The sequence below is a fragment of the Zeus faber genome (genome assembly GCF_960531495.2).
Source record: "Zeus faber genome assembly, chromosome: 15".
Lineage (NCBI taxonomy): Eukaryota > Metazoa > Chordata > Actinopteri > Zeiformes > Zeidae > Zeus > Zeus faber.
Window position 1 is genome coordinate 21,772,946 of NC_137194.1, and position 16,580 is coordinate 21,789,525.

General features: G+C 41.7%; 2 protein-coding genes across 2 annotated transcripts in view; one reads left to right on the forward strand and one right to left on the reverse strand.

Moving 5' to 3' along the window:
- Window positions 1–5,948: 5,948 nt before the first annotated feature.
- LOC307241101 (rhodopsin) lies at window positions 5,949–7,013 on the forward strand (the record flags this gene model as incomplete). The annotated part of the gene is made up of 1 exon (XM_080015104.1): window positions 5,949–7,013. The coding sequence occupies one exon, from the start codon at window positions 5,949–5,951 to the stop codon at window positions 7,011–7,013; it is 1,065 nt and encodes a 354-aa protein (XP_079871230.1).
- Window positions 7,014–9,084: 2,071 nt separating this feature from the next.
- LOC307241563 (membrane-associated guanylate kinase, WW and PDZ domain-containing protein 1-like) overlaps window positions 9,085–16,580 on the reverse strand; it is a gene marked incomplete at its 5' end in the record, with an annotated part of 85,779 nt that continues 78,283 nt past the window's right edge. The window contains 5 exons of the mRNA XM_080015729.1: window positions 9,085–12,241; window positions 14,405–14,543; window positions 14,656–14,799; window positions 15,601–15,661; window positions 15,760–15,841. Of these exons, the coding sequence (XP_079871855.1) occupies window positions 11,166–12,241; window positions 14,405–14,543; window positions 14,656–14,799; window positions 15,601–15,661; window positions 15,760–15,841 (1,502 nt within the window). The 3' untranslated portion in view covers window positions 9,085–11,165. The remainder of the gene's footprint in view (window positions 12,242–14,404; window positions 14,544–14,655; window positions 14,800–15,600; window positions 15,662–15,759; window positions 15,842–16,580) is intronic.

A 16,580-nucleotide genomic window follows, 5' to 3' on the forward strand; every position in this document is an offset into this window, starting at 1 on the left:
GGACGCCGCTGGAGATTTCCTGAAGGGGGAAAGCGTACACATGCAAGGTGTTTTTTTTTTTTTTCACTCATGCGGGGGACGGCGCCCACTACTGGCCAGAATGCTTCCGGAGTGTTCAGCACCAGAAGCCGCCCTGTCTGCACTGATTTCTGGATATGTCTAAAGTGAAACAGCGAATGCTCAACTGTGTTCCAGGTGTGGTCCTGTTTGTATCTACAACCCGATGTAACGGGAGGCAATAGTCAATTGGGTCACTCGACTCGGTTGACTATTCTCGAATAAATATTTGAGAAGAATATTAGCCTTTTTTCATACGTTGAAGTCGCAATCCATATGGTTGCCTTTGTTCTCAGAATTTCAGATTTCTTACTACAAAGTTATTTCTTTTTTAACATTTACCCTCAATACCCTCAATTGATTTGTGTTCATTTTTATTTTTCTTGGACGCCCGAGGTGGTGGGGATATCTTTTCATCGAGGGCGCTGTTCCTTATTTGGGTGTGCGCCTGGTCTTTTCCGTCTCGCCGGGAAGGGCGGAGTCAGAATGGCTCTCTCATAAAGTGAAAGCTAGACTATATATATATATTTATATATATATATTTTTTTTTACAAAATAATCTTACAGATTACCACTTTAAGTATCAGAGCATCAATGATCACACTGATAAACTATGCACGAACAATGGAAAAAAAATACTTTTGATCATACACATAAACAACCTTGAGTTTTATGTTGTATTCAAGGATTCAATTAAAGTTTTATAAGTGATGAGTCAAATGAAAACTTTTTTTTTTTTTTTTTTTTTTTTTTTTTTTTTAAAGACTGGGACATTGAATAACTTTGCTTTCGTCATCTGAATGTGCCGCCGGGTGCTCCGATGTGACCAATGGTGTACAACCCTCTGTGTGAAATGTATGTGGGAGCTGGTGGTGTGCGATGTTCCCTTCTCCACCGGTCACTCAGCAAGAGACGCAGTGGGCGGAGTGACAGAGCATCACACTCTGCCCACTGATTTGTCCCCTAGAAAACACAGTCATCTCCAAGTGCAAAAACAAAAGCGGAAGTTGGGCCGACAGACGCGACTGTTTTGAAAGACGGATGTGATGGAAGTTTAATCCGTGAGACAACGATTTGGTATGAAAAACTTGAGGAACACGAGAACCAGCGCAGTGTTTTGCCAAACCCAGTGGGGATTGTTATTGTTGTGTGTTAACGGCCTGAATTCTAAACCGATGGGACGTTTCTCACCCCTACCAAAGAGGCAGATGTGTTTAAAGTGATCATCTGTAGCTTTATTTTGTTAAGAAATTCCATATTTGATTCCATATTCCTTCATCTAGCACTATATAAGAAAAGCCTTTCAATGCATTTGCTTTATGCATGTGCTCCTCTACACACTTCCCATTGTTGGTGGCGGGATCCGCCTTTCCTGGCAAGAATATAAAGATCGGGCCTGTGAAAGCCTGCCACAGTGAATCAATCGAGCAAGCTGTCAGTACACTGTGGATGTGGATGAACATTCACAAAAAATAAAGAAAAAAATAACAGCACTCTCGGAAATATCCACACACACATAAGGGAACAACAACAACAAAACAAATCAATCGATCAGAAGTAGGCAAACTTTTGAGAAAATCTGGAGTGAAGACAAGGTATCAGGGACTCTAAATTCCAAACTTGGAACCCATTTTTCCTATAAATTTTTAGGGCCTTCCAACGATATGTAAGGTTATTGAATTATTTTCTGTAACACTTTTTTTACCTTACTTTTTATTATATTTAATTTATTATTAAAAAAATATACTTTTCTATTTCCTCACTGTTAAGCTTTCTTAAACGCTAATCGTATGAAGTAACGCACAAAACCTCACCATGACTTATTTGTCGTACATGTCATTTCACCTAAAGTCATTCTGATTCTGGTGTGTGTTGTGCAGTTTAAAATGAACTGGGCATTGCATCCTAAGTTTTAAAAGCATGTAGTTATAGAGAACAAGAAATCTAAAATCACAGTGACATTTTGGGATGGATCTCAGGTATTCCTGCACGGCACTCAATTGGCTGTCGAGCTGTAGGCGTGTCAGTCTGCTTCAGGCAAACCAACCGTCTCCAGCTCCTTTGAACGAACCCTGGCAGGGGCGTTCAACACCTGCGCCGTACAAGTCACAGAGATCATACAAAATGTTTTTAAAGGCCGTTCTCATATCAGAATAATTTGTGCGTGTGAATGTATGTGTTATTTTTCCCTCTTCTTATCACGTCACAAATCCCAGGAATTAATGCCAGGAATTGACAGGTTGTTTATTTAATTTGAAGGGAGTTGTTTCTCCTTGTATTTGCATTATTTTTGTCCCCGGTGATGTATTTTCTTTGTGCCTCAAAAATAAAGGCAGGTAGGACTAATTGTGAACCCTGATTGTGTGCGTGTGTGTGTGTGTGTGTGTGTGTGTGTAAAAAACCTTGCGCTGTACTAGAATGTCATAATTGTCCAGCGCCTCAAGTTGGGATAAATCTCAGCCCTGTTACAGATGGCTGAGGTTTATCCCAGCTAATATATGGTTACAGAGGCTCTGCAACCATGAAGTTAATGAATAGATAAACAGATCAACATTCTGTGACTTAATTATTACAGGTAGAAATGCTTACAATTATTATTATTAATAATAATAGCAATAATAATAATAATAATAATAATAATAAACATTGCATTTTTTTAATTGCTAAAACAAAGGAGCCTTCTATTTCCCAGTTCCGAGTTAAATGGCCCAAACATAACGGCATCATGATAGGGAAGCATACTGTACAGTATAAGTCAAAGTTGTCGTGACATTATGCCGCCACTAGGGGGCGAGGTTGACCTACATTCAAGCAGAGAGCGCCACTGGGCCGCAGGGCCGCGGCTCTGGAGCTGCAGCTGTGGACGCATTCACCGGTATTTTTTTTTTTGTTTTTTCGCTCAACCCAAACAAAACTCTTATTTCAACAACCCCTCCTGTCACCTCTGCTTCCACCCGAGCCCCGAGCCCCGAACCCCAAAACCCCGAAACCCCGAAACCCGAACACATCCCGGCCCGAGAAACTCCGACAGCGCGCTCGGGCGGGGTAACCGCGCATGCGTACAACTGCACTTGAGCAGTGTTGCCAGATCGGGACGTTTTTTCCCGCCCGATTGGTGCCCCCACACCGGGAGAAGTCGCGTTGGGAGGGTTCATGCGATTTGCGGTGGGTTTTTGAAGAAACGGACTTTTACAAAAGGGAGCGATCGCGTCCCCGCGCCCTCCAAATGAAAGCTGTCTCCCCCCCCCCCCCGACGGTTGGCGGTTTTCGGCCATTTGGTTGTAATTTGGCGGATTGGGCGACTTTTAGACTGTGTTTGGGCTGGACATGTTCAATCCCACCGAGCGACCTCTGAGTGCTTTGAGCGCTGCTACAGAGAGAGACGCTTCCCAGGAGAACCCCCACAGAAAACACTTATAATAAACAGTTATAATAACCTTTAACACATTTCAGCAATAATTTCAGTATTTTACGATATTGTCCATACTTGTACGGCCGAGGGCCTTATTATTATTATTATTATTATTATTATTATTATTATTATTATAATGGTTTCCTCTTTTGTTTATCTAAAATGTTTATTTTATCTTACACAATCACTGTCAAATTTTCATTTTTCATTCTGTAACTAAATGAGTGGCTATGTTGCCGCCTCATTTACATTACAATCGACTTGTTGGGTTTAACGTACGATTATTAAAATCAATAATTGTGAAAATGCACAGTTACACAACATCTTTGTTTTACCTTTATTTTTATTTTTGTATATTTTGTTAATTCAACCTAGTGTGCCCCATTCAACCCCATTGCCTCTTCCCTTTTGACCCGTTGACCCGGGATGAGGAGCTGCCACTGTGCTGATGATGGAACCAAAATCTATCGATCTAATATATAAACTATATTTCTCGTTGACGTCTCTTTGTGTGTTCTATTCCAATCTCTGTTAAATAGCTATGCATAAGAAAATAAAGCACAGCCCAATTTCTATTGCTTGTCTTTAAAATAACATGCACACAATTGATTGAATAGAAATCCTTTTTATCCGCCCGGAAGTCGTGAATGGTCAAAAGCGACGCATGCCTTTGGCGTTCTGGCTCTTTTCTGTTTCACCGGCACCGATAAATTGTGCAGAGCCTACATGGAGCAGCCAGCAGAGCTCTGTGGCGCTAAATCCATGACAGGCCTGTGAGAGAAAGCTCTAAACCATAAGCTCCAAATCTCTTTAATACAACACCCATTAGGAAAGTGCTGAGCCCTTCGCGGGACGATAAGATGGTCATGGCCCTTTAACACCCCGCTGCAAACACTGTGACCTCAAACTATTAGTGGTCGCTCACGTACCACCTTACATTTAACTGAAAGAAAATCTAACTTGATAAAGGATTGCATGGCTGTGTTACTTCTGTATTTTTCTCTTGTTGTTAAAAATATTATTTTATCCAAAAAAAATTTATCATTATGTTCATATGTATAAGTAAAGTATGTGTGTGGACACATGCTTGCATTTGTGATTTTGTTATACAAAGTGGCCTAAACTTGTTTTCATACGACTACGACTTCTACTACTACTACTACCACTAAAAAGAAATACGTACAAATATTATCTATTTCATAATAACAATAATAATTATTATTATTATTATTATCATTTTTATTATTAGTAGTAGCAGTATTGCTATAATAATAAATAATAATAATAATAATAATAATAATAATAATAATAATAATAACAAAATTATTATTATTATTATTATTATTATTATTATTATTATTATTATTATTACTATTATTATTAATAATAAATTTGTATTATTATTATATTATATTATTAACAGTACCATTACTACTACTAATACTACTACTACTAATACCAATAAAAATAAATACATACAAATATTATCTATTTCATAATAATTATTATTATTATTATCAATTATTATTATTATTATTATTATTTATTATTATTTGTAGCAATATTGTTATAACAATAATAATAATAACAAAAATAATAATAATAATTACTATTATTGTTATTATTGTTTTAACAATACCATTACTACTACTACCAATACTAATACTACTACGAATAAAAAATATTACATTAAAATATTATCTATTACATAATAATAATATTTATTATTATAATTATTATTATTATTGTTATTATTATTATTATTATTATTATATTGATTATAAGTATATAAATTATTATTTATAATACTTATAAGTAATTATAATTATTAATGATATATTAATAATAGAATATTAGTATATTTATGATTATATTAATATTATTATTATTATTTGAATAGTAGTAATAGTAGTTCAAGTTTCTTATAATAATAATAATGATAATAATAATAATAATAATAATAATAATAATAATAATAATTATTATTATTATTATTATTATTATTATTATTATTATTATTATTATTATTATTATTAGAATAAACAGCTTTTAGTTAGGGTTGTGCAGCCACTGAGTGGAGATAAAGGTTTGACACACGACATGATAACTGGCAATATTCCAGTCATCATGATGGGGAATACTTTTTCTTTTTTTTAATGCACTGCATTGCTATTTGCCAAAGACTTTCACTTGCAGTGGTGGTGCTTTTGAGTAAACGTTGACGGGACAGGTGTGAGCAGGCATAACCTTAATATCTTGATGAGTGTTCAGTTATGTTGTGCAGTGGTGGCTGGATTAGATATTAACTGTGGCCTAAATCACTTTGTGCTGACTGATTTGGAAAGTTATAATCCAAGGTGCGCCTTTAAAAGCACAGGCGGCGGCACCCGGGTCCATCTGTAGCAAAGCCCCTCTCCATCACTGTTGTGTACAGCCAGAAGAAACAACACCACCGAAGGGCTGACCTCCAACCGCAACCATGAACGGCACAGAGGGACCCGATTTCTATGTCCCCATGGTGAACACCACCGGCATCGTCAGGAGCCCGTATGACTACCCTCAGTACTACCTTGTCAACCCGGCGGCCTTCTCTATGCTTGCTGCCTACATGTTCTTCCTCATCCTCGTCGGCTTCCCCGTCAACTTCCTGACCCTGTACGTCACCATGGAACACAAGAAGCTGAGGACCCCTCTAAACTACATCCTGCTCAACCTGGCGGTGGCCAACCTCTTCATGGTGATCGGGGGGTTCACCACCACGATGTACACCTCCATGCACGGCTACTTCGTCCTCGGCCGCACCGGCTGCAACCTCGAAGGATTCTTTGCTACCCTCGGCGGTGAGATTGCCCTCTGGTCCCTCGTCGTCCTGGCTGTCGAGAGGTGGGTGGTCGTCTGCAAACCCATCAGCAACTTCCGCTTCGGAGAGAACCACGCCGTCATGGGCGTGAGCTTCACCTGGCTGATGGCCTGCGCTTGCTCTGTGCCCCCTCTCTTCGGCTGGTCTCGCTACATCCCCGAGGGGATGCAGTGCTCGTGCGGCATTGACTACTACACCCGCGCCCCCGGCTACAACAACGAGTCCTTCGTCATCTACATGTTCGTGTGCCACTTCAGCATCCCCCTGACGATCATCTTCTTCTGCTACGGCCGCCTGCTCTGCGCCGTCAAGGACGCCGCCGCCGCCCAGCAGGAGTCCGAGACCACCCAGAGGGCCGAAAGGGAGGTCAGCCGCATGGTCGTCATCATGGTCATCGGCTTCCTGATATGCTGGCTGCCCTACGCCAGCGTGGCCTGGTTCATCTTCACACACCAGGGAAGCGAATTTGGACCCGTCTTCATGACCATCCCCGCCTTCTTTGCCAAGAGCTCTGCCATCTACAACCCCATGATCTACATCTGCATGAATAAGCAGTTCCGCCACTGCATGATCACCACTCTGTGCTGTGGGAAGAATCCCTTCGAGGAGGAGGAGGGAGCCTCCACCACCGCCTCCAAGACCGAGGCCTCCTCCGTGTCTTCCAGCTCCGTGTCTCCCGCGTAAGTGGGCCGGCACACGGAGGTCCTGCGATCCGGCATTCAAGAAGAAGACACCTGCTCGCCCCGGGAACCCACTGACGGCTAACGTCTACAGAAATAACTTCCTTTTTGTATCTCTACAAACCATTTGGTTCGACCTAAAGACAGTTGCAAGAAGGGGCAGCCCACTACAAAGTTGTTTCTGTATGTACAGAGTCCAACGTAACAGTGAGATTTTCTTTTTTCCTGACATGAAAGGGAAAAAAAACATATTAATCTTTTACAGTTGGATCCTATATGTAACTGGCTTATTTTTGAATGTAGAGGCATGTAATCAAGGCAACGTAAAATAAAACGCACTTTGCAAATTAAAATCCCTGTTTATGTTTTACTTACGGTTGGGGGTGGAAAGTTACAAATGATTGTAGTATATTTAACCAAATGAATAAATGTGAATTACCTATTCAAAATGCATCATGTGATTAATTAGTGAATGTGTCGGTTTCTTAAATAACGCTGCTCACGGGGGCCAGTGTAGCCCCGGTCCAGTCACAGGTCACCTTGGAGTAAGATCTGAAGGATTACGTCACGAATAATCGTAGAGACAGACAGCATATCACTTCATCCGTTGCTGCATGCGAATTAGGTCGACACGGGCAAAGACATGTCAGATTATAAATGTTGAGATGATTTTAGGAAGCCTTATTGGTTAACAATTACTCCGGACAACACGCACACGCACACACACACTAATACTTTCTCTCTCTCTCTCTCTCTCTCTCTCTCTCTCTCTCTCTCTCTCTCTCACTCTCCCTGTCTCTCTCTCTCTCTCACACACACGCACACACGCACACACACACACACACACACACACACACACACACACACACACACACACACACACACACACAGAAAAGTAGAAAGACATTTTTGAAGACAAATAATTCTGCTTCACAAAATGCTTGAAGAAGTGGCTCTACATATTAGTGCTCATGAAGGTACTGTGAACTGAGCATTTTGTGTACGAGTCATTCGTATGTTCAAATCCAATCAGATCAATATCATGTCGCTCCCTCTCCTCTGGGTTCGGCTGGGATTAAGTGTTTGCAGAACGCATAAACAAACACCTTGAGATTTCTCTCGTAGTGACCTCCTTGTGTCGCTATGGCAACGATCCTACGACCGGGTGCCTCCCGGAATACAGATGTTCTAAATGACCAGACCACTCAAATCAAGGTCCAATCGAGAGATTGAGGTAAACAACACTAAATCAATCGATCCATCCATCGCCAGATTTATTGCTGAAGAATTACTCCATTTGTCCTTTCATGCCGATATACTGCAAATATTCTCAGATTTAAATACACCAAATACTTGGTTATGCAGAAAAGTGTCATATAATAATATCTGTGGCCCGTAAACAATTGCATTGCATGATGGACTATGTGATTTATATGGAATATGCATTTCTTTCAATCTTGTGGTCTTCATGACCTACAATTTCCCAAAATATGAGGTATGTATGATTGAGTCTTGTCTGTCTTGAGAAATGTTTGGTCTGATATCAAAATGTAGCTGGTCGTATAGTTCATTCTGTTAAACACATATTGTACTATTGACTAATAAATGATGAAATTATTCTGAATATTATGCTAGTAACATCTTCCACATTTCCCAGCAATAGAGTGTTTGTTGTACAGTTCAAATATGTCAGCCTGCCAGCGCTTATCAGCACCTTGTCAATGCTGTCAACACTCTGTTGATATTCACTTCAAATATATTATAAACTGTGACAGCTCTGCTTGTAAAAACAAAATAGGGAAACAGGGAAACAGAGTGGAAAATTATCCAGTCATCTACCAACATGTACCTAATATATATATATATACATACAGTATATACAGTACATATATACTATAAGTTATATACACTGTATATATCCTAATTAAACTCCTCAGTTACTATTTCAGATTTGACATACTAAGTAATGTGTACTGACACATTTGTATAATTTCATTTAATGGGGTGGGAAAAAAAACTATTGAATAAAAGTGGCTTTGCAAAAATATGAAATCATTTTTAATTTTGTATGGAAAACTTTATTTGATAATAAAAATAGCATTCACAGACTTCTTTTGATAGCTACATATACAGTGTGATCCATTTCAAGGAAAGAAGCTTTATTGGATAAGTCCACATCTACTTGTACTTAGACTAATGTTATGTATAGCTTCATGGGTCAAATAAAGCTATGAACAATGTAGTATTTATATATGCATAGTTTTATAAAAAAAGATTGGCCCATATACATGTACTGCTTTTATCAACACAGAGACAGCATTATGTCTGGAGCACGTTGCAAGAAATAATGCTTAATAAGAACACAGACTGCATACAAGTGCTTTATAATACAAAGGCAGGCTAACCATAGAGAGAGATTCAAACCATCAAACAGCTTCTTTTTGACCAAATACAGTCTTTCATTTTAGTGTCTTTACATACCTGACTCAGAGCAAATCAGCATATTTCCCATGAATCATCAGGTCCATTTTCAGAAATATAAACACAATATCACATTCCTCACTTCAGAGGTTTCTCATAAATTTCTCTTTTGTACAAGAAAAAGGCAACATTTTAATCCTTAACAGGTTCCTATTACTTACATATTAAAATTCTTTACATGTGATGGCCAACAGGTTAATGATTTTCTTCCATTTTTCCTCTCTCTCTCTTTTTTTTTTTTTTTTTTTTTTTTAAATACAGTACCATGGCAACGACAGTGATAAAACAATGCATGTGTGGTGGTTATCCAATATCTTCTTAGTTCTTTAGTGAAACTTAAAACAGAGAACACACACAAAAACACGTCATAAAGCAGCAGTCAGACTCCAGTGGTGTGACAGAATGGCTCAGGACGGCAGATCATTTGACTTCTGTACCGGAACACGTGTTACTTTGACGAGGCGTGTCCCTGGACAACCACGTGGCCCTCGCTCCCACCGGGCCCTCGAGGGGAACGGTCGGTGTTCAAACACAGCTTCTGAACGGGATGAAAGGGTTTTAGGATTCCCCTTGACGCCGGGGATCGGAGCGCAGGCTCAGATTTCCTCGGTGTACCAGAAACATTTCACCTTTTTTGACACATCACTGAAATCCAATTATTGCAATCGAAAAATGGCATCTAACACCCGGTTACAGCATTGATTTATCATTTATCTAATTCTCTGACCATGATGAGCAATGAACGTTGCCTCAGGTTAATCAGGTTCCCCCGCTAAGCCAAATCTCTACACACTGTGAGGTATCCGTATGGTGGGAAGCCAGTGACATCTGTCAATATCCAGATGATCTTTCCTGATTTATTCTCTTAAAAAACGCAGAAAAGGAATGTGGGTGTGTTTTGGGGAAAAATGAGGGTTAGCTGCCACACAGACAACAGGTTCCACACAAATCTAGTCGGGCTATACCATGCTTCTCCAGGTATGGTGTATATTTATACCTTGGTCCTTTTGACTATTGATAAAGCTTGCTCAAAATATGTGCCAATTAAAAATAAATAGTGAGCAAACGCCAAAAAAATATATTACATATATTTTTCAATCTAGTTTTTATCATCAGATATTACATTTTTTCCTTTTACCTAAAGTCCAGCATCACGTTCACAGTACTTGTGAACTGTCGGTGTCTTGTGCTATTGTTCATTTATTAATGCAACTCATGAGCTGAAAAGACATCTAAAAACATGGTTAAAAGAAGCCTGTCGGTTAGAAGAACAAATTACCACAATTGGAAGCATATTTCAAACCTCTGAGGAAACAAATATTTAGAGATCAGAAATGCCTACAAAAAGCAACATCACTGATTTTTATATGCAGGCACACACAACACCGTAACTACAGTACAACAACCTCTGTTATGCTCAAAGTAACTTCAACAATTAGAAAACAACCAGTATGAACTGAAAGGATTGTACTGCAGTTTTTATGAGTCTCCAGCTGGGATCACGGGACGTATCAAAGTATTTCAACCGACCGATCGATCACTCAAGCAACCAACGTATCGATCAATCAAAGAAATGGCAAAAAAAAGGTTCCTGTACTCAGAAGTCCACTTCCAGCGTAGGGTAGGTACGTTCCACGGGTAGAGGAGCGAGTGGAGAGGGGGTCTGGGTTCTGCTCTAGATGCTGAGGTCTTTGGGGCTTTCCTTGTACAGCCTCCTCTTGGGCTCGGGAAGCTGGTTGTGGCTGCGGCCGGCCGTGTTGTTGTTGTGTCCCGTGTTGTTGTAGGCGGCGTTGTTGTGCGCGGTGTTGTTCTTCATCATGGTGTAGTAGTCCTTCAGTCTGGGCGCCGCTGCGTAGTCCGGCTCCTCTCTGCTATAGGTACTGTCCGGGGAAGAGTCGCGCTCCGTGCGGTACCGTCTCTCCGGGGTCCCGTACGTCCTGTACGCTTCCGAGGAGGAGTCCCTCAGGAAGTTGCCGTTGTTCTTGGCTCTGTCGGGCGTCCAGCCCCCGAGGAGCGAAGAAGAGACGCCGTTGTTGTTGGCGGCTCGTTCCGGGGTGGCGGCCTCCTGGACCCGGCCGGGCGTCTGCGGGTCCTTCAGGAGCCGGCGCTCGTAGGACTTGCGGTCGGGCGTGACGGCGAGGAACCCCCCGTCGTCGTGCTCCCTCTCGGGCGTGCGCTCCCGGTGCGCTCGCTCCGCCCGCCGGTCCACCGACTTGGCTCGCCGGCGGTCGGGGGAGGAGTTCCGCTTCCCGGTCGCGGAACGGTCGAGCGAGCCGCGCCGCTGGCGAGAGGACCTGCCGTCCAAAGTGGAGCTGCTGGTGGAGACCTCTCGTCCCCTCTCCTTCTCCTTCTTCCCCGAACCGTCCTTCCTCAGAGTCTTTAGGAGCTTAGAGATGCCGCTCTCCGACTCAGACTTCTTGACTTTGCGGCCTCTGCTCTTCTTGTTTCCACTGCTGCTGCTGCTGTTGTGGTTGTCTGGAGACTGTTGTCTGGGGGTACTTTGACTGTGGTTGTTGTTCCAGGTGTGGTGATGGTGGGGGGTAAATTGCCGGCCCTGGTAGTCCATCCGCTCGGCCCCGGCTCTGTCCCTGTCCCGGCCACACACAGCCTCCTCCTGGCGTGATGGTTTGTGAAGGTCTGGTGGATAACTGGACTCCAATGAGGTGTGATATCGGCTGTCGGGTGGCAGATTTCTCACTTCCGCAGTGTCTTGTGCCCCGGGTGTGGGAGGGTTCCCGTCATTGCTGCCGTCTGCAGGAGAGCAGGATAAAGAAAGGTCAACGGATCGAAAAATAGCTCGGTGAGGCATGAAGGTGGGAGGCATTGTTACATACTACATACATACTTGTACTTGTAGCTGAAAAGTGACTACATCACTTCAGATCTTTGTTTGGTTGCTCAAAGATGTGATGTGTCATTTAATCTGAGCGTTCGGCATCAATATTGATAAACAGGAAATGGGGGGGATTTATAGAAATCATGCATACATGCATCTTCAGAAATATGTTGCAAACGCAAATATGGTTGCAACCAAACACAACCAAACAAAACTAAACAAAAAACGGTCACTAAATGCACCAAAATGTGTGACATCAGCATGTGGCTGAGTAACACTGAAGTGAAAAACGCTTCAATAAGATCTTTCTTTATGGGAGCAGCGGGTTTGGACACAAGCAGACATGAGCGGGGGGAAGAGGGGGTCATCGGTTTGCGTCGTTTGGTGAGAGCGGGACAAAAACCAAAACAAATGAAATACAAAACAACACGCGAGAGAGCTTTCGGCGGTGACTCTGAAGCAATGGACGGTGACATGAATCAATCCAAGTTAAATTTGCGGGTGTTGACGTTCGCTGGATGTATCAGGTTCGGAGGGGTACAACTCAAGACAAGGGGGATGAAACACCACACGACACCTTTTACACACAAACACAGGGAAACACAGAGAGGGGTGGAGCAGGTGCTGTTGGCATGAGCTGGAAAGAGCAGTGTGTTAACCAGTGTGTTAAGTTTGAATATCACAGGGTGACAGCGAGGTTGCACTGGGACAGACTTGTGGCTACAAACCGTGGTCTGGTTTTGCCCCATTAGGTAGAAACAGGGCTCTCCCATCTTGTCATTCCTCATTGTACCAACAGCGAGATGAGGAGCCATCATCGCTGGAGAGACGAGGAAGAGCCCGACGACAAGAGGGAATAAGAGAGAAAGGAAGAGGAATAGAAAAGAGAAGAACAAATAAAAACAGAGGAAGAGACTGTTTTTACGGTAGATCTCAAATAGAGAAGAGAAGGAGGGGGGGGGGGGGGTGCTGCTGCGAAAGAGAAGGTGATAACTCATCGTCCAATATGGGACACCCGGCTGAGGCGGAGAACGGTTTCAGTAAAGTAAGTGGGCGAGGTAAAAACCCAAAGATACTTCATGGGAAATACAGAAACACAGTAGAGATCTGACTGCTGCCATCAATCACACCACGAAGGCTTCAGCAGAAATTTCGCTTCTGGGAGCTACAAATTATTTCTGCGACATATTATCGGTGTTTCATACCACAAACGTGTCTCAAATGGCTTCTGAATAATTCACTCCTTTGTTTACCGCTATTTCATCACAACTCCGTCCTGTAGTGATCCAATGATTGGCTAACCTGGGGAACAGGAACATTAATCTATCTGCTGCAAAATGTTTAGTGGTGAATTTGTTTTTTTGGGTTGTTTTTTTTTGCATTCATTTGCATTAATCATGAGACTACCATTTACTCTGCCCGTCTTAGTCTCAGACAGAAATGGGAATCCAAAAAAAAGCACAATAGTCCAAGGCACTCTTCTGTCAGAAAGTTAAAAGGACTTTCCTAAAGGACCATACCGGTGTCAAATTACGTTTTTGCCCATTTAATAGTCAGCACACACACATTTCACATTTCCCCTGATCAATTTACTGATGTTGGCTTTCATTTTTACATTTACTTTTATTTCTTTCGGGGTTTGGAAAATTCTAACTATATGCTGAGAAACCCACCCTAAAATGACCTCTTGGTCCAGGTAACAAATGGACTTCCATTTGAAAAGGCAGAAGTGCCATTGCTCAACAAATACAAAATATGGCTAAAATCAGTAACTTTGACAAAAACATGCATTGCTGTCAAAGCCAGGGGGACCAGGAGAGAATTTTAGGGGTCGGATCCTTCACCACGCGGTTAGAGACACACACCAACCCCAAAATAGATTACAAATCTAAAAGTCTCAGCTCTCATCGAAAGTAAATGAGCAAAAATCTCAATTTGACACTGATATGGTCGTTTAAGATGGCTACTTCATGGTCATGGTGGAATTGTTAAAATAGTACATTAGAATGTAGATCTATGTTCAGTGTTAGTGACGGCAATGGATGAGGGACAGAACACTGTAGCCTCCAGGGACCTACCGTACTCAGGTACAGAGCCATCGCCCCTTTTCAGGACCAGCCGCGCTCTTCGGCCTCCATTTTTGATCAGCTCGATGGCGCGTGCATGCTTCATGTTCTTTGTGCTCTCACCATTGATCTCGAGGATCTCATCTCCCACCTAAAATGGAGCGGCCAGGGGTTACTATGACAACCGGTGCAACAACACAAAAGAGTGACGTGCCAACGACATCATGTCGAACATCGATTAGTTCCCTTGTGTGGCTCCATACCCGCATCTTGCCGTTCCTGACCGCAGCCCCGTCTTCGGCGAGTCGTAAGACGTAGAGGTCCATGTTGTACTCCCTCCCTCCTCTCAGACTGAAACCAAAGCCTTTACTGTCGCGCTCCAAGTCCACGGAGTAGAACTCAGCATCCTGGGGCGTAAAAAACGGACGGACGGACAGACAGCAAGGCGGACCGAGAGAAGGTTAGACAGACAGATGGATCAAAAGAGAGAAAGAGAGATTGTGCTACGAGATAAACGTCAAATAACAGATGACATCTTCTAGCATAGATAGGAGTAGAGGTAGTAGTAGAGGTCCCTCTCTTGTGGAACAGATATCACTTCCTTTTGGATGAAATCTGTGATTTGAAGTTCATCAAGTGATTGTTGATTTCCTCATTAGTTCCCTTGGTAAAAGTCATTATATAGACCTTAAAAAATTGAAATTCATCAACCAAATCACCAAAATGTTGACGTATAACATTTTAGCACAAGCCTTGAATTCTGACTATCATCTTGCAAGACTGTGTCGGAATGCTGGAAGATTGAAAGCAGGCTCAACAAGACTCCGAAAATGAAATTCATAAAGCAAGGTCCTAACTTTACGTGCAAACAAGCCGCGTCCTTCAATGGCGTTGGAAGAACCAGAAAATGTCATGAATAATTAATGGTGCATAGGCCTGTGAGCAGTGTGGGGATCACTAGGCAAGGGCACCGGAAAGGCTGGACCGAAAACCCACTGTACTCATCAATAGTGCAACCCTCCCCATGCAGCTCTCCGAAGGCTGAGCTCGTCTCCTGAACTTGGATGAAAGCGTTCCACAAACTAATGTTTGGGGGGAAGTGCTTTCATCGACACAGGGAGGAGTGGTGAACACCACGAGCTGACATCATCCCGGAAACCCACGAGTGGATGGGAAAAAAAACATAAAGTCAAATCGCCCCTTCTTACCTGCGTGGGCTGAGCCTGTGTCGGGGGAGGTGGAGGAGCTCCTTTGGACTTTGAGTTATTCCTGCAAAAAGAAAGAGCGGTTTCAAAAAGCGGTTTCATAACGATGCACGGTGTGTTCAGGAAAACGTCAACGTCAAAGGAATTTATGCTTTTACCAACCGGGACTCTGTCTGAGGTGTGTGTGTGGTTGTGATGGTCGCAATCTTCTCAGCGTTCGTCAGCAGTGACGCATTGGATGACTCTGTAGAGAAATAAAGAGGGATTATTATTATTATTTGATAGAGAGATAGATGATAGATGATAGATAGATAGATAGATAGATAGATAGATAGATAGGTAGGTAGGTAGATAGATAGATAGATAGATAGATAGATAGATAGATAGATAGATAGATAGATAGATAGATAGATAGATAGATAGATAGATAGATAGATAGATAGATAGATAGATAGATAGATAGATAGATAGATAGATAGATAGATAGATAGATAGATAGATAGATAGGTAGGTAGGTAGGTAGGTAGGTAGGTAGGTAGGTAGGTAGGTAGGTAGATAGATAGATAGATAGATAGATAGATAGATAGATAGATAGATAGATAGATAGATAGATAGATAGATAGATAGATAGATAGATAGATAGATAGATAGATAGATAGATAGATAGATAGATAGATAGATAGATAGATAGATAGATAGATAGATAGATAGATAGATAGATAGATAGATAGATAGATAGATAGATAGATAGATAGATAGATAGATAGATAGATAGATAGATAGATAGATAGATAGGTAGATAGATAGATAGATAGATAGATAGATAGATAGATAGATAGATAGATAGATAGATAGATAGATAGATAGATAGATAGATAGATAGATAGATAGATAGGTAGGTAGGTAGATAGATAGATAGATAGATAGATAGATAGATAGATAGATAGATAGATAGATAGATAGATAGATAGATAGATAGATAG